Source organism: Fistularia commersonii, chromosome 15 (assembly GCF_037954325.1).
Source record: "Fistularia commersonii isolate RoL2024-O1a breed Wild chromosome 15, RoL_Fcom_v1.0, whole genome shotgun sequence".
NCBI lineage: Eukaryota > Metazoa > Chordata > Actinopteri > Syngnathiformes > Fistulariidae > Fistularia > Fistularia commersonii.
The window spans coordinates 7,546,448-7,572,076 of record NC_141298.1 but is presented as its reverse complement, the minus strand read 5'-3'; the positions used below and the strand labels follow the sequence as shown (position 1 = coordinate 7,572,076).

The 25,629-nt window shown below is 35.9% G+C and overlaps 1 protein-coding gene across 7 annotated transcripts in view; it reads left to right on the top strand.

Moving 5' to 3' along the window:
- The window catches only part of ncam1a (neural cell adhesion molecule 1a), a 343,382-nt gene that overhangs the window by 263,571 nt on the left and 54,182 nt on the right, over nt 1–25,629 (top strand). For all 7 annotated transcript variants that reach the window (XM_086160448.1, XM_086160451.1, XM_086160450.1 and 4 more), the window contains 4 exons: nt 9,683–9,833; nt 19,705–19,889; nt 21,062–21,158; nt 22,614–22,781. In XM_086160448.1, coding sequence (XP_086016574.1) covers nt 9,683–9,833; nt 19,705–19,889; nt 21,062–21,158; nt 22,614–22,781 — 601 coding nt within the window. The remainder of the gene's footprint in view (nt 1–9,682; nt 9,834–19,704; nt 19,890–21,061; nt 21,159–22,613; nt 22,782–25,629) is intronic.

Here is a 25,629-nt window from a genome sequence, read left to right as displayed (position 1 = left end):
CAAATTCTATTCATTAATCTTTTTTTTTTTTTTTTTTTTAATTTATTTTATGAAGTTGAGATGAACCTATTTTATTTCTGGGTTGGTTTATGTTTTTGTTGAACTTCGTCATTCTTCAGCGGATCACAAGCATACGTTAGTTTGACCTTGCTGAAAGAGTTCAGTGAATTTGTTGACTGATATTTGTTGCATTTTATTTGTGGCGCTACAACTTTCTTTACTAATCACACCGTTCACCAATTCATTATTATTATTATTTTATCAATTAATTAAATAATACAATAAATACATAAATACATATATAGATAATGGAGGAATAAATACATAAACGAATGAATGAATGAATGAATGAAATTAAATATATGAATGAATAAATATATACATGGAATGTTAAATAAAATAGAAACAGTGAAAAATAAATCAATGAATATAAAGAATATACAAATAAATTGATAAATAAAATATACAAATTAATAGATAAATTAAATGGATAGATAGATAGATAGATAGATAGATAGATAGATAGATAGATAGATAGATAGATAGATAGATAGATAGATAGATGGATGGATGGATGGATGGATGGATGGATGGATGGATGGATGGATGGATAGATAGATAGATAGATAGATAGATAGATAGATAGATAGATAGATAGATAGATAGATAGATAGATAGATAGATAGATAGATAACATTATAAGACTAGATACATTAATGGGTGAATGAAAGAATGAATGAATTGAGTTTATACACAATGAAGTAAATGAAGGTAGTATTAAGTAAATAAATAAATGCAATTGATTTATAAAAATCAAGCTCTATCAGTAGCAAGAAAAATGTACAGATTGTCCAACAACTGGATACCAACCAGCATATAGTAATAAACAGTGTTAGCTACTAGCATTAGCATCATCATTGTACTGCAAATATAAATGTGACATGAGTATGTTGTTGAACGGGTTTAGTTTTAAGCAAACATCGTAGATATTTACTACTAACTGGACCTCTAACAGGCACCTGCGTTTACATTTACTGGCATTTAAATCTCAGTCACTTTTCCAAGTGAAATAAAAAATAAAGAGGGATATTGAAAAGAGGGACCAGAGAGAAATATGTGCAGATGTTTTGGATTTTAGAGAACAACGTGTTACTGGAATGTTTTTGATGAAGACGGATAAATCACTGTCGTGTCCTGACAGTTCATATGGAGGACAAACAGAATGGAAAGAACCCTTCGCCAAGAACCCCAAGTGTCTCACATATGAGCAAACATGTAATTGCCCTCAGAGATCCAACATTTTGCTCCTTTTGTGTATTTAACCTCAGAAAAAAAAAAATGGCCCTCCTCACCATATAGGTTCTGGATATTTTTTTTTTTTCCCCAGTTAAAATCTATTCTTACAACCAAAGACAATTCCAGGGTTTCTTGGGGACCTGGGCAGGAATACCCCTCCGTCCAACCCGTTGCATTCAATACCAAAAAATGAATAAATAAATAAAGGAAACGTCAACATTTGAATTTCAAAAATAGTACATTTGTATCATGTTTGTGGAGGTTCTCAGTCATCCAGGTCACGGTGAATTGTTGTTAAAATCTTCTTGTCTTTGCAACTGGAATTGAATTGCTACACTTGAAGATGTTTTACCCGACTCACCCGAGAGGCTTCTTCAGTTCTAATGATTTGTGTGGAGTTACGAATATAACTGTCAGGTTTTTGTGCGGGTCTAGGTGGCGGTTTGTTGTGTGATCAGATCCATCCAAATCCATCTTGGTATTGATCACAGTCGATCAGATCCCAGCGTTGTACATTTGTGAAACCTCGGAGATGGTTTTTCTGTTTTGACAAAGATGGCCTCTGGAACCATCTGTCTCCAAGCCAGTGGCCCTCGTCCTTCAGGTGTAGGTGAACCGCGGAGTCCCGTCCCAAAGTGGTGGCTCTCCTGTGTTGGACCATCCGTTTGCACAGGTTCTTTGCTCTCTCCAATATAGACATCACAATCCTCAGTGCAAGTGACAACATGCACCACAATCTCTATTTTGTGCCTGGGTGTTTTGTCCTTGGGGTGCAACACTTTTTCCCTTAGGGTGTTGTGGGGTTTGAAACGTACCGGTATATGGTGTTTGTTAAACACCTATCCAAGTGTCTCCGAAACACCGGCCACATAGGGTTATGATGATGTTCTTTCGTTTGTTGTTGTCGTCCTCCTGTTCTACGTTCCTGCATTTGGTGGTTTCTCATTTGGCAAAGTCCCAATTAGAGTAGCCACAGGATCTCAAGGCTTTCCTAACATGTTATACCTCACTCTTGCTTCCTTGGGCAGTTGATGGGATGTTCTTGAGTTATGATTACCCCCAATTTGTGCTCAAGGGGGTAGTGTGAGTTGAAAAGTAAATACTGTTCAGTGAGTGTTGGTTTCCTGTAAAACTTGATGCCCAGGCTTCTGTCCTGTTGGATGTGAACACAAAAGTCTAAGAAGGGGAGTTGGTCACCAGTGAAGTTTTCCTTTGTGAATTCGATGTGAGTGTTGATCGTGTTGAGGTGATTGATGAATGCTTCTACCTCATTCTTCTTGATCTTGACCCTTATGTCACCTACATACCTGAACCAGTGGGTTGGCAGTGAGGCAAGAGGCCTTGCTCCCAACCTTGTACACCTTCTACATGTACAGGTTTGCCACTATTAGGGATACAGACAAGGCTATGGCACATCCATGTTTTTACCGGTTGAAACTGCCGTTAAACTGAAAATAGGTGGTCTGTAGACACAGGTCCAGTCGGGTGTGGGTGTGATCCAGGTGTTGTCATTTACGAGGCGTTCCCTCACATGTGAGGATACATGTGAACAGTAAGATTACATCATACGACACCACGGTTTCATCCGGGTCAAGCCTGATCTGGTTGACCTTACTGGCAAAGTCCTGCGAATTCTGGATATGGTGTGTGTTGTTACCAACCAAAGGTGACAAAATCTCTGCCACGTATTTGCCAATGTTGTTTGTGACGGAGTTGATGCTGCTGACGATGGGTCTGAGAGGAGCTCCCTCCTTTTGAATCTCCGGGAGTCCACAGATCATAGGTGTCAAACTCTGGCCCGCCGGCCAAGTTCGTCCCGCACTGTAATTATATTTGGCCCGCAAGGCTGGGAGGATGGTGATGCTCTCGCCTTTTCGATTGAGGAGAGCCTTCCTCTCTTCAGGTGTAAGATTGGACAGGGGTGGTTTGGCACTGGAGAATGCTGCTGAGACCTCCAGTCGGGTTTGCTCAGCTTAGGAGACGTGGTTGTTGTGTGTGGCTATTTTAGTTGCCGTGATAAAGTCGGGATCCGTTTGACTGCAAAAATTTAGACTCTAGACCAGGGGTCAGGAACCTTTTTGACTAGAAGAGCCATAAAACCCAAATATTTCTAAATATATTTCATTACGAGCCATATTTTTAACATATAATAAATTAAATATGTCTTACTTTTAATGCGATCTCTGGTGCTGCATGGTTTTGTTCAAAGTGCCGGTTTATATTTGACTGTTTCATCAATGCAATTTTATCATTGCATACTAGACATACAGCAGATCCTGCTCCCTCCAAAAAATGCAAATTCTTCTGTCCATGTAGCCTGGAATGCACTGTCATCGTCGTCTTTTTTTTTTTTCTTTTCGCCATCTTTTCCATTACAAGGGTTGAAGCGGATAAACAAGTTGACTATCCGATCAAAATTGATTTCTTCACCTTTACAATGACACGGAAGCCATTGGTTCATGATTCCGACCAACGGGTGACCCGTGAAATTTATCTTCAAAACTAATTTCTGTTTACTTTAAAATGACACCGTATTATGACAAAATATCACAAGTATTTTAAAATCAGTTCCATACAATTTCTTTTTTTTCAACTCAAAATTTGTCTGGGAGCCATATGCTGTCACAGCCACGTTAAAAATCACAGATTTGTAAAAAATAATTAATGTATGAAACAAATGTATGCACAAACATACATCATACATATATATATATGTATATACACACAAATATTTATACAAAAGAACAGCAAATCCCATAAAAGAAAGAAAATGAAAAAAAACAATACTCATACATCAGAAAACCGCTGAATAAGTCATGAAAGATTCATACCCGTATTATACGACAAAGAACCTGTTATTTGAGAGACTTACGATTTGAGTCCTTCAGCCCCCATGGGATATCTTCATAAATAAAAAATAAATAAAAAAAACAGCAGTCGCTGGCAAAAGGAATATAATTCGAGACCACGTTTTGGAGTGCGTTGGACGACACATGCACTATGTTCTTTCTTTTGGTTTTACGTTGTTATTGATTTATTCCTGTATTCATTTTCCAGTGTGAAGTTTAGAGAATAATTCATGCACATTACCAGATGATGTAGGTTAGCATTTCAGCATTAACCATGAGGGACTATTGAATTGGACTGATAGCATGTCAGAAAATTTGAAACACCCCTCGCTCACTACATGACACATTATTGCAAAAAAAAATGAATAAAGAAAACGGACTATTCTCTAAAATGAGTCAGTTCACTAAAAATGTTCTCAAATTATAGCCTTCATGTGAAACTGAAACTCAGATTAATTCTGCGTGTCTGTGTTTTCTTTACAATAAACTAGAAAGTAAATATTAATCATTTTCAGGGGAAAAATATTAATCTTGCAGCATAGATGCAGCCATCCTTCTCTTATCACTGCCATGGCAACACTGCAGCCCCATTTTGAACCCAGACATGTAAATAAAACGCAAATAAAAAAAGATGTCTACGTTATTATTATTATTATTATTATTATTATTATCATTATTATTATTGGACTGGTCGCCAGTCAATCACAAGGCTACATAGAGTTGCACATTTGTTTTTGTTTTGTTTTATAATTATAATCATTATTAGTAGTAGTAGTAGAAGTAGCAGCAGTAATAGTAATTTTAGTATTAAGTTGTTTTGCTCATGTTTATTAGTAAATTTGTCAACATTTTTATTATCATAAACATTATTATTATTAACATTGTTACCATAAATAGTATTATTCTTGGTAGAGGCGGTAGTAGTACAACTATATTTTATTTATGTATTTCTTTTCCCAAATATATGCTTAATCTTTAATTACCATTGTGTCGAATCTCAGGGCTTTGTCACTTTTCGCATCGGCAAACACGGAAATGTAAGCCATGTTAAATTATTCACCTCCGAAGCCTTCGCCTCAAACACCTCCGCTGTCTCCACGTCACACGGGCCGATCCCCCGCCGCCGATAAAGACTTTTAGCCACCTCAGCCTCGCCCATGTTATTACATGCAGTTCAAGAGGTAAAGTGACACTGGAAACAGATCACGGTCTGATTACAAACCCACCCTTTCCCCCCCCGGCCGTTGAATGTCACTGACGTCAGCGGCTCCTGGAAAAGAACATCCAGCCGATCCCCTTTTATAAAGACAGGAAATACCACATGAGTGTGTTCATCAGTCAATGTAATGGGACAGATGAAACCAGACAGAGGAAACATTGGCTGTAAATTGTGTTGTCGTATTAGCCCGATACCGGGAGGGGGGGGACCCGTTTTAACACTTTGGTGGGATTGGAAACAATTTCCTGCCGGTCAATCTAATTTTCCACACAGCAACGGAGGTGGCGGGATCCATTTTTAGAGTCTGACATCCCACCCTTATCATCGCCATATTTCATTACATTGAGAGAATTTCAAACCTTTTCGTTTGAATGATTAACATTCGAATAAGGGGTTGTTATTACAGATTAATTTACCTAATTTTTTTTTTTTTTTTTTTTTTTACCGATTTACTTTGATTTTTTTTTTTGTGTGTGTTCATTTACTTGTTGGTTTACTACTACGTTTTAGTCACTTTTGTACTTATTGTTATTCGTGTTTTTGTTTTTTTACTTGGTCAGTTATTTATTGTTATTTATCGTTATTTATTACTATGTTTGTTATTTAACTAATTTATCTGTTCATTTGTCTGTCACATATTTATTTAGTTGGTGATTTGTTTATTTTAACTTTCATTTATCGACTTTATTAGTTATTTATTTGATTATACCACTATTTATTTTTGTTTATGTTTGTTTGCTTATTTAACATTTTATTAGTTTATTTTTAATGTATTTTGACTGTCACATGGTAAAGAGTTAAGGTCAAAAAATGCAAAATGATTATAAAAAAAGATCAAAATAAACATTTACAAAAAATTATAGCAAAATGTTATATTTTAACCGGTTAATATTGATTTTCTATTTTTTTTCTTTTTGCTTCCCAACTGTGACGCATATTTTGTGCCTCATCAAACTTGTCAAACTTGACCCGAATTGAAATAAATTAAAAAAAATAATAATAATAATATATTAAATTAAATTAAATTAGATTAAATACTTATCATTTAATTTGTTCACCAGCAGTGAGGGATGTTCCACATGCTCAGGACCTGTGAGCTTTGCACAAATTTTTCTATTTTATTTTTTTGCCTCTGTTAAGCCATTGTTTAAATAACAACACTAAGGAAAGCCCTTAATTTTGAGCAAACTGTTTTGTTGTTCCTGCTTCGATCAGCCGATTATATTTCCACGTGTCCGATCCTGTTGGATAGGGAATGTGTTGAGTTTTACCCTGCGGTTAATTGCCAAACATCCCGGCGTCTCCTCATCTCAGTTCAGCGCAGAGACACGGTTTGGCTTTTATCCGTCAGATCATATTTTTTCTCTAACACAGTGTGCTTTAGGAATGGTAACCATGGTGACAACCTAACCTTTGGAGGATGTATTTTGGCCAAATCACACAAACAGCCATCCTTTCAGCAGCTCTGTGTCAACCAGGATGACTAATAATGTGTAATAACCAGTATCCCAGGCCACTTACTGCAAACTCTGTCAAAAGGAACTATTTTATTTAGTTCTAGTAACTTCTGTGTCAAATTGCTGCCGGCCTGCAGACACCAATGAAGTAGAGTCATTCACTTTAGAAATTTCAAATGTCTTGAACTGTTTTCATTTTCCTTTGTATATTTAGCTCTGCCAAAGATAATACATTCAGATCACTGAAGTGCTCCAATACCTGATTGCATATTTTATTTTATTTTATCTATTTTTTTCTATTTTATTTTATTTTATTGTTGTATTTGGTGGGGTGGCGAGCTAAGATGTTCATTTATTGTTCCGATTCCTGTCACACACACACACACAGGTAGACATGTAAAAGTTAATTGCTAAATATTATTTGTCTATTTTTACTACAAGTACATAATTTACCGCTCAGAGTTATTAAATTACAAATTAAATAGGATAAAGTTAAATTTAATAAAATTATATGTATATATGATGTCTTTGTTGAATGAAATCTTAACATTTCATTTTATTCAATGTAATTTAACATAGTATATTATTAAGTATACCTATGTATATAAGTATTCCATATATAAGAAATATAGCATTTCCTTGTATATGTTTATTCACTATATATTGACATATATATGTATATATAATTTTATTGTATAAAAAAATAAAAAAATATACGTATATATGATCTTTTTTATTTAATATAAGCATGAGAAAAAATGTATATATAATTTTATTATATAAAAAACTAAAATTATATATATATTATTCTTTTTTTAATTTCATAAATGTAATTAAATTTAGCAATTTGTATTACCACCGCCATTTGTGTGCCTGGGTTTCCTCCAGGTTCTCCGGTTTCTTCCCAAGTCCAAAAGGAATTCATCTCAGACCCCAAATTGCCCCAAGATGTGGGAATGAGATATCTATAGTACTCTAGGTGCAGGATAAGAAGTATAGCTAATAAATGAAGGAATATATATGGAGAGATTGTATATACATAAAGTATGAGGAAATTATCATAATGCTATTTGGGAGTTGGTGTAGTTAGTTTGAAATACATTTCAGATGTTATTTTTACAAAATCGCAAGTCAATTTCAGTATTTCGCATGGTTTGGGAAGTTCTCCCCTGTCTGCAGAGAGTGATCGGGGGGTTGGACTGTCTCACCTGAAAGAGCGATATGCATTGAGAGATTATGTAACCATCATCACCGCAGCTGAAAAAATCATTCCCACGCCTTCCACTCGGGTGCCGCCGTCTAGAAATTCTCTCAGCGAGGAATCATGAGGGTTTAATTAAAGCGATCGATTGGCCTCGGCAGATAAATCCCCGCGCAAAGGTCTCCGTCACATCGTCAAAAGTCCGTTCTTCTGGCGAACTTCCCTTTTTTTTTTCACCTGAACATCCATCGCAAGGCCGTCAGACGGGATTAATGTCGCCCTTTTTCTAAATGTTCCAGGGCCTTCCCTCGCTTTGTCAGTAAACAGCAGTGGCGGAGGATAACACTTCATGCCGGGAACTTAATTATTTATCGAACGTAACGGGCGAAGCACCTGGACGGCGTAAATATTAATAAGAACTCACGGCTGCGAGGAAGAGGATGTGTGTTGCTCGGAGACAAGAGAGGCTTCAGATGTGTTTTTTAACAGCTGTGAACATTGACTCTTTCATTATTGATATCAATAACCCCCTCCTAACTCTCCGTGTCCTAACTTAGTGTTGAGTTATAGCCAATGAGAACCCTCCGTACATCCAGCCGGGCACATTGAAAAAGTTAAAACCGTAGTTAGTGGTTGCAGAGGCCATTGGAGCCCTGCTGTGACCATAGCTAGGAGGACGCGCCGACGCCGTGATCAAACGTTACCCAGAGCTGGAATGACATTGAAAAAAAATGGCCTAGAAACTCTTGAAAGTGTTGAGAAAAATCCAGAAAAAAAAAGAAATAGAAAGAGAAATTGTATTTTCTAACGCATGTAATCCTGCAATTAGTGTAAAACGATGTGCTCAATGTTAGCTTTCTGCAGAATGCAGTGAGGTAGACTTCTTTCCACAGATATAATATTGAAAGCACCTACAAAACGTTATGATGAAATAAAAATCACATGAACAAAAATTAAAAAGTAAATTAAATAATTCCACCGATAAATATATGAATGGATATGTAAAAAAGAAAAAATACACCTGCGTTTATAAAATATTCATACATAGCTATGATAGCTATAATTATGTAGATTCGTCATGAGATTTTTTTTAATCCCTCCCAAAGAAAAAGTGAGAGGCCAAAAAAATGAATTAATAAACAAATAAATAAATGAATATTTGAATGCATAAGTAGAAAAAAATGATTCATATATGTATATATATATATATATATACATGAAAATAATTACAACTAAATAATAAGTAAAACTAAATACTAAATTCTCATTTCAGCTTTTCCCGTCAGGGTTCACCGCAGCAAATCAACCATCGCCATCCGACCCTGACCTGAATAAAACTAAATACTAAATTAACAAAAATAAAAATCGATAAAAGTCACAAACAAATACTGATAATCCAATTTGACATATCACCCTGTCAACAAATGGAATTACTTAAAGTGCACGTCTATAAGTGTGCGTTATTTTTTTGAAATCTGTTCAAGAAAATATGAACAAAATAATAAAAAGTATGATAATAAAGTAGAAATAGATTAATTAATAATATAGTAACAATAAACTAACAAATACAAAAATGAAGAAAAAATACAAAATAATAGGGGGTTAAAATGCCTCTGTGCAAACATCCTATGTCACTTTGCATTTGTTTCCTCATTTCCAGAGCCACGACAGGAGCATCGTTGTCCGCAGCCATGCCAGGGTTTCCTCTCTTACGCTGAAGAATGTCCTCTTCACGTACGCCGGCGAGTACCTCTGCACCGCCAGCAACTCCATCGGACAGGACAGCCGCGGCATGTTCCTGGAAGTCCGCTGTAAGTGGGAAATGCTTATTCATGTGATATTCATGAAGGGGAGTTGATGTTCAGCTTATATTAGATATAATTGACATATATACAGTGTTTGATACACTGCTGATTTTTCAGCCCTTCCCACTTGCAAAGCATTTTTATCAAAGATAATCTTCAACTGTGAGTGACAGAATCTAAAACAAAAATCTAGAAAACACACTTTGATTTTTAAGTAGTTCAGCTGCATTTTGTTGCATGATATACAGGACTGTCTCAGAAAATTAGAATATTCTGATAAAGTTCTTTATATTCTGTAATGCAATTAAAAAAAAACAAAAAATACTTTTTCATGATATTCTAATATTTTGAGATAGGATTTTTGAGTTTTCTTAAGATGTAAGCCATAATCATCAATATCAAAATAATAAAAGGCTTGTAATATGTAAGTTGATTTGTAATGAATCCAGAATGTATGACATTTTTTGTTTTTGTAATTGCATTACAGAAGATAAAGAACTTTATCACAATATTCTAATTTTCTGAGACAGTCCTGTAAGTATTTGATCACCTACCAACCAATAAGAATTGCAGCTCTCACAGACCTATTAGTTCTTCTTTAAGAAGCCCTCATGTTCTCCATTCATTACCTGTATAAACTGAACCAGTTTGAACTCCTTCCCTGTATAAAAGACACGTGTCCATAAACTCAAACAAACCCCAACTTCTCCATAATGGCCAAGATCGAAAGCTGTGTAAGGACATCAGGGATAAAATGGTAGACGTGCACGAGGCTGGGATGGGCTACAGGACAATAGGCAAGCAGCTTGGTGAGAAGCAACAACTGTTGGCACAATTATTAGAAAATGGAAGAAGTTTAAGACGGCGGTCAATCTCCCTCGGTCTGGGGCTCCATGCAAGATCTCACTATGTGGAGGATCACTGATCATGAGAAAGGTGAGGATCAGCCCAGAACTACACGTCTGGACCTGGTCAATGACCTGAAGAGAGCTGGGACCACAGTCTCAAGGAAAACCGTGAGTAACACACCACGCCATTGTCGATTAAAATGCATGCAAGGATCCCCCTGCTCAAGCCAGCACATGTCCAGGCCGGTCTGAAGTTTGCCAATGACCAACTGGAAGATCCAGAGGAGGAATGGAAGAAGGTCATGTGTTTTAATGGGACAAAAATAGAGCTTTTTGGTCAAAACTCCACTCGCCGTGTTTGGAGGAAGAAGAAGGATGAGTACAACCCCAAGAACACCATCCCAACTGTGAAGCATGGAGGTGGAAACATCATTCTTTGGGGATGCTTTTCTGCAAAGGGGACAAGACGACTGTATCGTATTGAGGGGAGGATGGATTGGGCCATGTATTGCAAGATCTTGGCCAACAACCAACCAGTATGAGCCTTGAAGATGGTTGTGGCTCCGTAAGAAGCATCTCAAGGTCCTGGAGTGTCTGAGCCAGTCTCCAGACCTGAACCTAATGGAAAATCTTTAGAGGGAACTGAAAGTCCATATTGCCCAGCAACTGGCCTGAAACCCAAAAGATCTGTATGGAGGAGTGGACTAAAATCCCTGCTGCAGTTTGTGCAAACCTGGTCAAGAACTTCTGGAAATGTCTGATCTCTGGAATTGCCAAAAAAGGTTTCTATACCAAATATTAAATTCTGTTTTTCTAATGTATCAAATACTTATACCATGCAAAGAATGCAAATTGATTACCTAAAAATCATGCAATGTGTTCTTCTGGATTTTGTTTTAGATTCTGTCACTCACAGTTGAAGATTATCTTTGATAAAAATGCTTTGCAAGTGGGAAAAGCTGAAAAATAAGCAGTTTATCAAATACTTGTTCTCCTCACTGTAATATATATATATATATACACACATGTGTTTATGTGTGTGTGTGTGTGTGTGTGTGTGTGTGTGTGTGTATATGCATATAAATTTTAAGTATTTTAATTAAGCACTTGCAGGAAGTATGCAATAAGGGAAAGGTGACCTTAAATGCAACATGCAGCTGTGATGAATGAATAAATGAATGAATGGATAATAAAATACATTTTAAAAAACTGAAAATATTCAGCGAAATAATCATTTTAATTTGATTAAATTAAATTCAGTGCATTTATTTTGCTTTAATCAGCATGTGAAAGCACTATACACATATTCTAAGAAAAACCTATTTTGCTCAGCCGGAAAAAAAAAATGGGAAAAACAACGCCGACTAATGCCCCATCGGTCAGGATCCCCTCCGTCCGCATGAGAAGGTAGTTTCCTCCGAGACAGAGTCAAAAAGAAAACGAGTAATTTGAGGTTTTCGGCTCCACTAATCAGCGATTAATCGGGCAGTTTAATCACCGCTAGCTGGCAGTTATTGATAAGGAAAGGTGCTTTGTTTTGGTCCGTGTCGCCGTTCAACCCAGCAGCAGGCCACAGACGCTATCAGAGCTGCAGACCCCCCTATCTGCTGCACAGATTCATCCCATTAGTCGGCCCACTGTCACTGCTGAAGGACTGATAGCGAAGTCTTAGCCCCCGTCCCCTCTCTCCCTGGGCTTTTCCTTTTTTTTTTTTTTTTTTTTTTCTTTTTTTTTTTGCAGCCGCCTTCCACTTTCAGGCGATTTTTAATGATTTTTTTAAATTATTTTTTTTCATATATAAATTAAATACTAAATTTCCTTTTTCATTTCATTTATATTTATGTATATTATCCGACCAGTTAGAAAATAATTTACATTTTTTATACAGTTGTTTCATTGTAAATAATGAAACTGATTTCCTGCAATTGCTGATTTTTCACTCTTTCAACTTTATAGGAACGATATGATCATCACAACATAATTCACACAATCGAGAAGTTAATACTCGGTATCCTGGTCAAGATTTTATATGGCGCCCCCCTACAACATTAATTCACATATCCTTAGATTTTTCTTTTTCTCATCAACTTTAATTAACGAAATACAAATTGATACAAAACAAACTTAAAATACAATATAAATTATTTTTACCATAATTCTGTAACTAAGTGAATCAATAACAACTATAGAAAACAGAGGGTCACGTCAATATTAATTGGGCTTTGCTTTACCTTGGAAACAATATGAGATTTATTTAATTATCATGAGTTAATAGTAATAATTCGTTTAAATGTAATTATTGTGAAGCTGAATTTTTTTTTCAATAGTTTGTTGCACCCCCCAGAGGCTAGGCTGCCCATATAAGCGTTTGCTTATATTACTTGAATGCTCGAATCACATTTAAATATACTTAAATGTACTTCAAACTATATAAGACAAAAATACACGTGAAGCCTGCACTGCACATCAGCCATGACGACCTTGAAGTCAAACGTAGCCTCCAACGAGACACGAAGAGTTATTTTCTGTTCCCGCTTTTCCAGCACTTAACTTTTTTCCTGAACAGTCTGATATACGGCATTAATTTTATTTCAGCTGGCTACGGAGTTTACAACCTTAAATGGAGAATGCAGCTTTTTCCAGTTCCTTCCAAAATTGCTTTAATGTTTCAATAAAAAGAAAGTTGTTTTTTTAATTAATTAAAATTATTTGCTCGATTTCTTTAATAATATTCAAGCATATTTTTTGTTATTTTTTCAAGAATATTTTTTGTTCCAACTCTTTTTTTTTTTTTTTTTTTTTAATTTGTTGTTTTTTTGTTTATTTTAAGGTTTTCTGTCACTCTAACTCAGAAACTTGGATATTTTTGAAATAACTATTCTTGCTCTCTGGATCTTCATAGATTTATGATGCCTTTATAAAAAAAAGAAACAAAAAGAAATCCAGTTTGTCAGTTTAGTATAGTTAAAGTTCAAGTGACTTACTAATGATGACACCAAATCACAATTATAGAAAATTTTCTTTCTCAAGTCCGCTGATTCACAGCAGGTGAATCATTGAAGGTCATTGAAGATTTTCCATTTTTTATTCCGACTCAAGTTTTTACGCCTTTTGGTGTTTAATTTTATCACCGCTTGCAAAGGCAATGAAAAGTTGACTTCTATGAAAAGGTCATTTGCAACTAACTTCTGTGTTCTCTCAGACAGGGGGAAAAATATATATATAGAATTTAAGACTAAAAAAAGGTAATGGCTTGGAAATGCAAATAGTGTTTCTCTGTAAGATTCATTCATTTAGATCTAGGATGTGTTTTTTAAGTGTTCCCTTTATTTTTTTGAGCAGTGTATATATATATGTATTTCTTTTTTCTTCATATTATATTTCATTTAAACAATATAACATTATATTTGATACAATATAAAACGATAAGATATATTATAACATAACATATAATAGTAAAATATTATCTATACAACAGAATAATATACATTAGAATATATACATATGTTTTAATATATAAAAATATTTGTAATACATATAATGCTCTAGTACAGTGGTTCTTAACCTGGTTAAGACTCATAATTCATGATGACATGCCCCGCTTGGCCATCACTGGCAGCAGGTGATCACACTAAGTAGCTTGGCCTGTCTGTGCTGCAGGGATTTCAACTTGTGACTGTCGGGATGATACATCGTGTGATTTCTTTCTTAATATTTGAATTTCTTCATACTAATTATGCTGAGCAGAAAAAAAAGAAAGTCATCAGATGAATATGTACAATATGAAAAGAAGGGTTCGGTGAACGCGCATATAAAACTGGTGGTGTTGAGTACCTCCGACAACGTTAAGAATCACTGCTCTAGTATAATATTCCCCACAGTCCAAAATCATGATTCAGGTGAATTGGAAAAGAAAAATGGAAAATCGCCACGACTGAGTGAGTGAGTGAATGCTGTCTGTCTCTGTATGCAGCCCTGTGGCTGACTGGCGACCTGTCTGGGGTGAACCCCGCCTCTCGCCCGATGACAGCGTCCAATATCCCCTGTGACCCTGAGTGCAGGATAAGCAGCAGAAGTTGGATGGATGGATGTTATAATGTATATATAATGCATATAAAGTGTAAATATGTACCGCATTTTCCGCACTACAAGGCGCACCTAAAAGCCTTTGATTTTCTCAAAAACCGACAGTGCGCCTTATAATCTGATGCGCCTTATATATGGACCAGTATTGGTTGATTATGGCTACCGTAGTCAGGGGTGTTGCAAAAGTAGAAGCGGTAAAAACGATAAAGGGGAATTCCAGTCCCACACCACTTGTGTTTACAAAGACCCCAAAACAGCACCCTTCAAGAGACACGTTTACGACGCAGAGTTTAAACTCAAGGCGATCGGTCACGCAGTAGAACATGGGAACAGAGAAGCAGTGAGAGAATTCGACATTAATGAATCAATGGTACGGAAGTGGAGGAAACAACAAGATGACCTGCACTGAGTGAAGAAGACTGAACAGAGTTTCCAAGGAAACAAAACGAGATGGCCACAATTTGGAGGACAAACTCTAACAGTGGGTTGTTGATCAGGGAGAAGCAAGTAGAAGCGTCTCAACAGTCACTATTCGAATGAAGGCAACAGCACTAGCTAGCAACATGAACATCAATGAATTTAGAGACGGTCTTTATTGGGAATACACTAACTTGTTTTTGGAGTGAACGGAGTTGTCGGAACATTGGTTTGTATTCTATTAATGAAGTTTGACTGACTTATCTGACTATTTTGTTGACATTCCCTTTAGCGCAGCTTCATCTAGTGGATGCATAACGCAACCCAAGCCACTATAGTAGTTTCTATTCTATGCGCCTTATAATGCAGTGCGCCTTATACATGAAAACAGGCCATTCATTGGAGGTGAGCCTTATAATCCAATGCGCCTTATAGTGCGGAAAATACCATATATATACATATATATAAATATGCAAGAGTGTGTGTATATAAAATCAAACATAAGTTTAAGCAACACATTGCGAAGAGCAACCAAAGCACAAAAGTTTGCAAACGGAAACATGCCCTGCTCTGACAGCATCAATCTATAATCATTGATTTTAAACGCTCACTTTGTTAATATGAGCATGTACATTCGCTGTCAAAAGGGCAAAAAAAAAAAAAAAAAAAAAGAAAGCAGACAGATAAATAAAAATGGAATAGCAGACACTAAACCCCATTATGACGCCGTCAGTTCAGGATGATTGATTTTTAATGTATACCCGCTCAATAAGAGCAGATATTGATCTTGTCGAGGTGGGGGGAGGGGCGGGGGCCGTGCATAAATCAAATCTCCGTATCAAGGCGCCGGAGCAAAATAAATAAATAAAATAGGGGGAATTATCGATAGAAAGAGCAAGAGTCTAATAGAGCAACTGGATTCGTCAGAGGAGAGTCGGGGCGTCCTTTGGCTCGCGCATCGATTCTCGTTGCGGCCGATGGCAGGTTTCCAGAGAATTAAGGGGTCGGGGTCAATGCTCCAACGGGTCCGGTGTCAATCACTCAGGAAGCGCGGGAGACTTGGCCGTGAAATCCAAAAAATGGAAGGAGGGGGATCGATCTAGCCGCACGTTTAATTCACATCGGGAGTTTGTGGCGCTGGTTTTCTGTTCTCTGAGTAATGACAGTCATTAGCATCTCTTAAGTTTTGGAATATAAAGCCTGAGTCATTAGGAGGAGCGCTAAACACTTCAGGTTCCTTCAAGAATGAATCATCAAAATATTCTATTGTAGCTGGAAATGGCAGCGTCGATAATGTCTGTTTATTCATGGTTTATGCTTCTGTTATTACAGAACGGACGGCTCACATTAACACGGGGTAACACTGTGCTTTCGGCAGGATAATGGCTGATTTACGTCACAAAAAACAAGCCAAAAAGAACATAAAGATCGCAAATATGAGCACGGGAGTCAAAGTTGGTAACAGACGTTTCTTTGGTCAGAACAGTAAGTTAACAAAAGTTAGGTAAAAGTGCAGATCAATGATATATGTAAAGTAAAACTAAACTTCGTAAGATTGAACTGAAGTGCAAACAACAAGGGCGAGAAAGGCCTAAAAAAATCGTGTGATAATGGTGCTCATGTCTGAAGCTGTTTATTTTATTTTATTCTATTATATTTTATTATATTTTATTAGTAGTATTAATAGTATTATTATTATGAGTATCATTTTTATTATTATTAAGAGTATTATTGTGATAATAAGCATGCCAGAAATGGAATGAGGAGAAGGTTTCTGCCCTAAATAAAATTTTAATCTGACAAATAATATATACATATGACACATTGTCATTATATGCATACTTATAATGACCTTTTGACTTATAATAGAGTTCCCTTGTTTTAAGAATGTATTCTCAACTCTGTGTTTGTTTTGGAAACAAATAGTTTACATATGCTAAGAAGTTACATACTTCTTAGTACAATAGGCTAGTATTTTTTCATTTACTTTAGTAGACAAAAAAATTATGGAAAAAAAGACGGATGTTGAATAAGGAATTGATTTAGGCCCCAAAAAATTGCTGTTGAAAACGGACTTGGGCAATTATTTTATCTCTGAAACAATTATTCAAAAGTAAAATGTTTTAAATAAATTATAATATTTTCTGTAATTGAATTTAATTTAATTTTGAGAAGTGTTATGATAACGGTAGTCAAATCTGCAGCGATTGAATTGAATTTTCGAGAAACATACTATCGTACATCTACCACACACAGTGTATATTCATTCCAATGTAATTTAATTTAATTAATTTGAAGTCAATTTAATTTTTAGTTACTTTTTTATACATCGGCATTGAAATGATAATAATAATTATGATAAGGTTTATTATAATTATACTTTTTTTTTATTTTAATAAATGTTATCTATGACAAACTCTGACAATTTTTCAAATCATAGCGGGTAATATTGCAGACTTCGCCGTGCACCGCACAGCCGTCAAGCGTGTTAACAGAAAGGTCCAGAAATTCCTTATATATGCTTGTGATTAGCACCGCTGCTAAGTGCTAACAAGCAAGCAAAGTTGGAATTACTGCCTCCCGACGATACAATATGCCCCGTGGATTTGTCACGCCGGGGCGTGATCGGTTGAATATGTGAAAAGGGATCATAAGTCCTTTTTCACGTCGACGCGCGTCTCGAAATAACCCGCGAGCCCGAGTGACGGATTAGAGAAGTGCCTGTGTGAGGGATTAAAATGCATGAACGTTGTGCATTTGTAAGTAAAAATATAAATCTTGTCGATGCTGTGAAGGCACAGCGGTTCCTTCGCCTATCAATACAAGGCAATAGCTTTAAGATACGATCTGATATTAACACGACGCAGTTGAGAAGAGGTTTTATTTTTCTTTTTTTTGTGGTAAGTGACAATGTTTATTCAAATGACATTTGCAATATAAGTGACTACTTCCCGGACACTGTCATTATTTTTCTGTAAATATAGCGCATGCTCATAAAAGTGCATTGCTATTGTTTATCTTCATAACAGATTATTTCAGCAACAGTAATGTTACCTATTTTTTGTAACCTTGACAACAGTTTTTTTTTTATTTACTCTGCAAAAACAAAAATAAAGAAATGTATTTAGTAAGACAGTACATTACAATACAACACATTTTATTGTATAGTGTCACTAAAATTAAGGGTTAAAATAATCTATGGCTTGATCAATATACCTTATATTTTATAATCAGACAAAACTATATTTAACAATGTGTTTTTGAAAAAAAGGATAATACCTCTCTTATAATAAAAACAATTCTGGAAATGATCTGTGGGCCATTTTCTTGACTATTTCCAATTGATTTCTTCAAGGGCAAACAACTGAGCAAACAAAAAATTAAATCAAATGAAAAAATAGACCCATTTAATACATGATGGAGAAACTTTCTACATGATTCGTGTCTCACAATCAAAATACCTGATAATCGTGTATCTAAACAAATAGCTTTCAAGAAATGTATCTCTGCATGTATGAGTGTGTTTGTTTGTGTGTGTGTATATATTTTTGGTGTTGGTTCGGATAGATACAGTTAATTTTGAGGAGGTAAAAAATATATATATATAATTAAAAAAATTATATGCACATATGTTTATGTGTATGAATACCATGCACCGCATATGTTATGATATACATGATAATTTATATTAATAATTCAAAGTTTAACCCCCATTGTGTAGGATGTATATACATATTTTTATAAAATGTATGTTATTTATATCCATAAGGGATATAATGGAATACTCAATTTTTAAAGTTTAGATATTCTAACAAGACTATCTGTAAAGTCCATTCATAATAAAAATTAAAATAATGAAATTTAAAATAAAAAAAATCTTACATAAATATAATATATATACTTTTATTTTTTATGTATTATTTTCTTTTATTTTTATGTTATGTTACTATACCATACATTATTTATATTTATTACAACATATATGTTATATTATTATAACATATTAATATATGTTTTTTTTTTTTTATTTGAGTCAAACACTTGACGGACGTTACAGAATGTCTCATCAGAAAGTCTGAGTCTTAAAATTAAGGAGGATTCCTTAATCTGGGTCGCATCTCTTACGAGCACATCTGGACCGTCTTAAAAGATGAGTGATTAAAAAAAACTCTGAGCAAAGAAGAACATCTGCAACAATAGTATAAATGTAGCTCTTGAGTCGGATGCTAGCTTCAAAAAATCATTTTTTTTTCTTCCTTCAGCCACAGTCATTTCAGACTGCTGCGATACAAAAATGGCTTGTGACAGACTCTTGGTCTGATGTTGCTAACAAATATCCCTGGGACAAAAAAAAAGAATGGCGAATCCATCACCGGCTAATTGAGTTGTGTTGTAATCATGAGTCACCTTTCCCTGAATGCGAAGTTGTTTTTGCAGGTTCGCCCATGTTTTTCACCTCTAATCACTGCCAAAATGCTTCAAGTCAAAAGGCCAGGTGTGATTCTTTCCCCTTTTCTGTTTCCCAGACGCTCCTAAAATTCAGGGAGCGGTGGTGGCGTATACGTGGGAGGGGAACCCGGTTAACATCAGCTGCGAGGTGAAGGCTCACCCCGGAGCCGAGGTGATATGGTTCAGAGATACCGTCGAGCTGCCCGACGCCAACGTCACCAACATCAATATCTACAACACGCCAGCCGTCAGCTACCTGGAGGTCTGCTGCATTTAAGACAGAAGTTAAAAGCACATGAGGAGATTAAAAAGAAAATTACCATAATGGGGCGGATAATGGATGATAAGTTCAAAAAGGGAAAGGGGAAATCCATACACCAGCGTTTTTTACTGGGCGGAATATAATATTGTTGAAAAGGATTTGGGCTTCACAAGGTGTAGTAATATATACGGCCTCGTTTGAATGATCAATCGATTTGGACGTTTTCTTGTTTTTTTAACAAGGTTCCTTCCTAAAAGGATAACATGAACCATGAAAAAAAAAGGAAAAAATAAAACAATTGTAAATTTTATGAATTCTATGATTAGGATAATTATTCTACTTAAATCATACATGTATATCTGTATATACCTTTATAAAATGTATGTACGCTAAGAGGTATTTCATATTGTAATGACTGGAATGAAATGAAAATTTCCTTTATTTCTAAAATTGATTTTATTTAGTGGTAGAATTGGTAGAAAAATCCAGATAACAGGAAATATAAAAAAAGAAAAATCCTAAATATGAATGTTTTAATTATCATTAAATACAATTGTGATCATTATTAAAATTGAAAAGAACACACAAGTGTATATATGCATCTACATAATATGTACAGTAAGTATGCTTAGACATGTATTTCTATATTGTTATGACTGAAATTAAATCATTTTTTTCATTTATTTATAAAACAATTTTATTTAGAGGTAGAATTGATAGTAAATATGAAGATAAAAAAACATGAAAAAGGAAAAAAAATCTGGTTATTATAATATAAAACCATAATAATTATGATAATTAAAATGAAAAACTTATATGCATAGTTTAATGAAATGAAATGTTCCTATATTTCCAAAAGTAATTTTATTTAATGGTAGAATTGATAAAATTGGTAAAAATAAAAATACAATGCTTTTTTTTCAGCCTTTTTTTAGAAAAATAAGAAAGAAATGAAAAATGAAAACAGATTTTGTGTGTACAAATATATATATATATGACTTGTATGCTAAGACATGTTTGCTAATTATATATTGTAATGACTGAGTCTCCAAATTGAGACTGTGAAAATGCCCAAATTGGCCATCCTATAATTACATATGTGATACATTGTGCAACTCTTCAAATGCTTGGCTCCTAAAACATTTTTTTTTCCATGTTTAATCATCTCTCAGATCACGCCAAACTCTCAGAATGACTTTGGCAGCTACAACTGCACGGCAACAAACGCGATGGGCACGGGGTCCAAGGAGTTTCTCCTCATCCAAGCAGGTCTGTTTAGCGAAAAAAAAAAAAAAAAAATACAGCTTAACACCATGAAAAAAGTGCAAGTGTATGCCGGTCCAAGAATAACCCTGTTTGTGGGTGCAAAAATCCTGGTAATAGAACAATGTTTTGCAATGCTCAACAGAAGTTAGAGGAAAAGCTTTAAATGGTGTTGGAATGACTTTCAGAAGACAGCAGAGGCAGCCTTGAGAGTCAAAATATGTGGAAAATTTGTGTGTCTTCCAGTTCAACCCACAAAGATGTTGCTCAATGCGCCGCAGACTGTGAGTGATCATTCCTCAATGCCAGGATAGAAATGTCATGAATTTATGATAGACGGAGAGCAGATTCTCGCTTACAAGGATTTTTTTTTTTTTTTTTATTCCCCGTCCTAAAGATCTCTGTAGGAACAAGCTTTTAAGGAGTCAGCGCTGAGATTTATCTTTGTATTCCCCGAGCGAAGCAGAATTAAATCTTCCAAACAGCAACGTGACAATAGAATATAAAGTCGCATCCGCTGCAGTCACTCAGTCCGGATGCGGGTACAGCCAGCATTTGCAGTAAATACTGTATATATGCGGCATCATTCAAAATATAGTGAAGGTATCGCAAAGCGGAAGAAATTTAAATCACAAAAAAAGGGTCCAATGAGAATGATGTGAAATATAAACTGTTAGCAGGAAGGCTATATTCAGAAATTAATATTAAAAGGAAACACAGGGAGTAAACATAATTATAAATTCATGGAAATGAACAGGCACACGAGCTGAAAGAAAGCGCCCGGCTGGAACCTTCAACGGCGAGTCTAGGAAAGGTAGCGTAAGGTAGCAAAACTGGTCACATGGTGACCATAAGCGATGAGCGCTGAGGTTCATTTATTCACTATTTTATTAGCAGCAGTTAATCGGTTTAAAATCTAATATCAGCTTTCATCACACATAGCACAAAAAAAAATCATGTTTAATGTAAAAAAAAAAAAAAAAGTTATTTTGGTCTTACTTCCCTTCTGAACAAAAGCATTGATAGCTTCATTATGCAAGTCGTCCTTGTCGTCCTTCAGTTAAAAAATACCTTTTAATGAAAATTACTGATTAATATAATTTCATTCTTTTTTTTTTTAGTCTACATTTTTTTCTTTCCAAGATTGGCAGGTGAAGCACGGCCTTTCCTGCCTCTCCTGACTGTACGTCACTGGTATTATAAGGTCTAATAAGTAACTCAGGGTGCAGCCTTGCAGGGTTATGGAGGTAATCAATCGATCAAGACTTAAAATCAATTTGAGACAAAAAAAAATAAAAATACAGCAGAGCAAAGGTCACCAAAATAGGGCATGGAAGTAAAAAAGGATAGGACCCAGAAACGACTCTTGTGGGATGCCACAAGAAAGACTGGGATTTTTTTTTTTTTTTTGTGATTATTATTATTGAATCGATATGTATGGGGTTTGACGCTCTGTTGCAGAAGTCCCTACATCGCCAGAGATCCTCCAAGTGGAACCTTTCAGCAGCACGGCGGTGGTGGAGTTCACCGAGCCCTACTCTTCCGGAGGGGTGCCAGTCACCAAGTACAAAGTGGAATGGCGTTCAAATGGCCAGGACTGGGCCAGCATGGAGTATGACGCCAAAGAGGGTGTGTGACACTTTTTCAAACCTTAATCAATGCCTGGTTTTGTGTCAAAGTCCACAAAAAAATCCAGAAAATCAACTGAGACATCAAGTGTTGAATCATTTGCTGTGTATCCAAGCAACAAGATCGGCCCCTGTGTCCTCTGAAAGCCTGAAAGGTGTTACATTTATTTTGCAAGTTAGTGCCCGGATTTTACAAAATTTTGAGGGCTCGGTGTGAAGGATTATTTTCACCTGCGTTGCTTCTGTAAATAGGTACATCTATTTCAAGTGTTGCTAGCTTGGGATAACTGTGCATCTTCTGGCCAACTGGTACATTTTGGCTATTAAGGAAAACAGTCTCCAGGGCTTTTGCCTCCTAAAGTCAAATGTATTCAACAAAGATAAAGGAACTGAAAGAAACAAAGTAACTGTTTCCTGATATTCAATATGGACCAGACGGTACTTCAAAACAAAGCAGTTTCAAACAAAGCCCGAAGCGTTGTACCGCTAAAGCTGATTTCAAGTGTACATCCCTTTCAAGAGTATGACTTTTTCAAGAGTTGCTAAATGTTACCGCCCGCTTACTTCACATTGGTCCAATTTCCAACCTCTGTGTATTTATAGTTCGGCATAAATTACCCTTAATACCCTTAAGTGTAAGTTTTGAGGTTAACAAACATTTTATACCCGAGCACCTTCTCACAAAATGGAAGTGTTGTACTGCTAAGGTACGTTTCGAGCGCACATCCAAGTACTGTTTAAGACAATGACAAATATAGCAATGGCAGAGGAGTTTGTGATAACATATTTTCTAAGAAAGAGACACAATACCGCTTTGGAGGTAGGCCATTGGATGGGGAAATCTTCTCCCTCTGGTTAGCAATGCCATGCTACCTTCTTGCTTTCTGCTCCTTTCGTTACTGGCACTTGGGCATACCATGCAGAGGACAGACGGAAAGCTCCGTCCATATGCGTATTTATCATTCAGCATAAATTAACCTTAAAAGTAAGTTTTAAGGTAAACAAATTTTAGCATTTTCTCGTACCTCTTGGCTATTCAGGAAGACATCATAAATGGCTTTTGCTTGAATCACCCCAAAGTCGAATTTGCTCAATAACAAAGACGGAACTGCAAGAGACCAAGAAACTGTTTCCTGACTGTCACCATGCACCAGAAGAAATAGGCGCTACGTCAAAACAAAGCAGTCGCAAACAAACCCGAAGCGCTGCACTCCTGAGGTTCAGTAGCGGCTTTTGTGTATTAATCACGATTTGAATGGCCTGTCATGGAGAAAACCTTTTTTTTTGGTTTTTGCACTCGTCAAAGGTATCTCCCAACTCAGGTCTCTGCGCTAATTACCCCGACTTGCCAAACAGTTAATATCCTTCATCCTCTCATAATCTCACATCTCGTCAATACACAGGCCAAAATCATACATTTTCCTTTTTTTTTTTTGAACTTATCGCCTACACGAAGCAAAAAAAAAAAAAAAAAAATCCACAGAAAAAATTCCAGCAATCAATAAGACTTAATCCAAACATGACAGAGCAGTTGATGCCAGGAGGGGATGCGGAGGGGATTCGGGGGGGAAGGGAGGGGGCTAACACGCTATTGCTTAACTGACAGTCGGCTCCAACACTGACAGCCCCCAGATAATATCCTGGTCCCTCTGCGGGTTTGTGGCTCTTACATATCTGGATAGTTCCCATCCCGTCTGCCGCATGGGGCACATCAGTCAGGGGCTGACAGGCCTCGCTGTCAGCTCAAGGCCCGGGAGCCGCCCGTCATGTAAGCCAATACGCAAAACAAAACACCCGGGGGCCACACACAGGCACCGAATGCGACCGAAAATATTTTATTTAGCCGTGTCAGCCGGTCGGCGAAGTGTAATAAACGGCCCTTCAGATGTACTCTCGGAAGGAGGAGGTCCTTGTGCGCCGTTTGCCATGTGTTTCTGACACGACTCGTCAACTTCGCTCGCTCGGTCTGCTCCTAATGTAAACGGAGGGGGGGGGACGTGACTGCGAATTTAATAAAAGTCCTGCCAAGTGTAGATGCCACAAAGATACCACCTGCTGTTTTTTTTTTTTTTTTTCTTTTTTTCTTTTTTGTGGTATCAATAAAATTCTGAAAACATGTAGTGGAAAGAATGTGAGGTGCTGCATGATTTTAGTGACCCCTTTCATTTAAAAGTTCTTGGGTAGAGAACTAAGTAATAGAGTCCTAAAAACAATAAATGAGATTTCAGTCATGTATTGTAAAAGTATACGATAATCTAATCTAATGTAGCATAACATTACATATTGCTTATTGTATTATATACGAAATAATACAATACTAAATTCATACTGTATACTAATTGTTTTACATCATTACATAACGTGATATAGAAGAAAATAAATAGTGTTATATAAGTTGCTTTTTGAGTGTGAATTAATCCGTTTACAACATTTAAATAAAATGATAAATAGGATTCTCAAGATACACTTTTATTGGAGTGTATTGAAAATGTTTTACAGAAGGATTTATTTAATCTGATATTATATCCATTTATATTTATCTGTTCTTTTGCACCGACATTGGTTTTCTGTTTTTTTGTAATTTGTCACACTGGAGATAATGGATCAAATTTCTGGCAATTGCTTTTTATTAGAATGTTGTTATATATGATCTTAAACAAAAACAATGTTATTTAATGAATGGGGAAAAAAGAAAAAATGATTGCATTTAAATAACGTTTAGCTTTTTTTATTTACTGTTATTAGCACGCAAGTCGTATCTAACAAAATAGCATCTGACAGAATTTATTCAGTATCATTTTACTCTCTTGAGCTGCAAACCCCAGTGTCACAATTAACTTTTTTTGTTT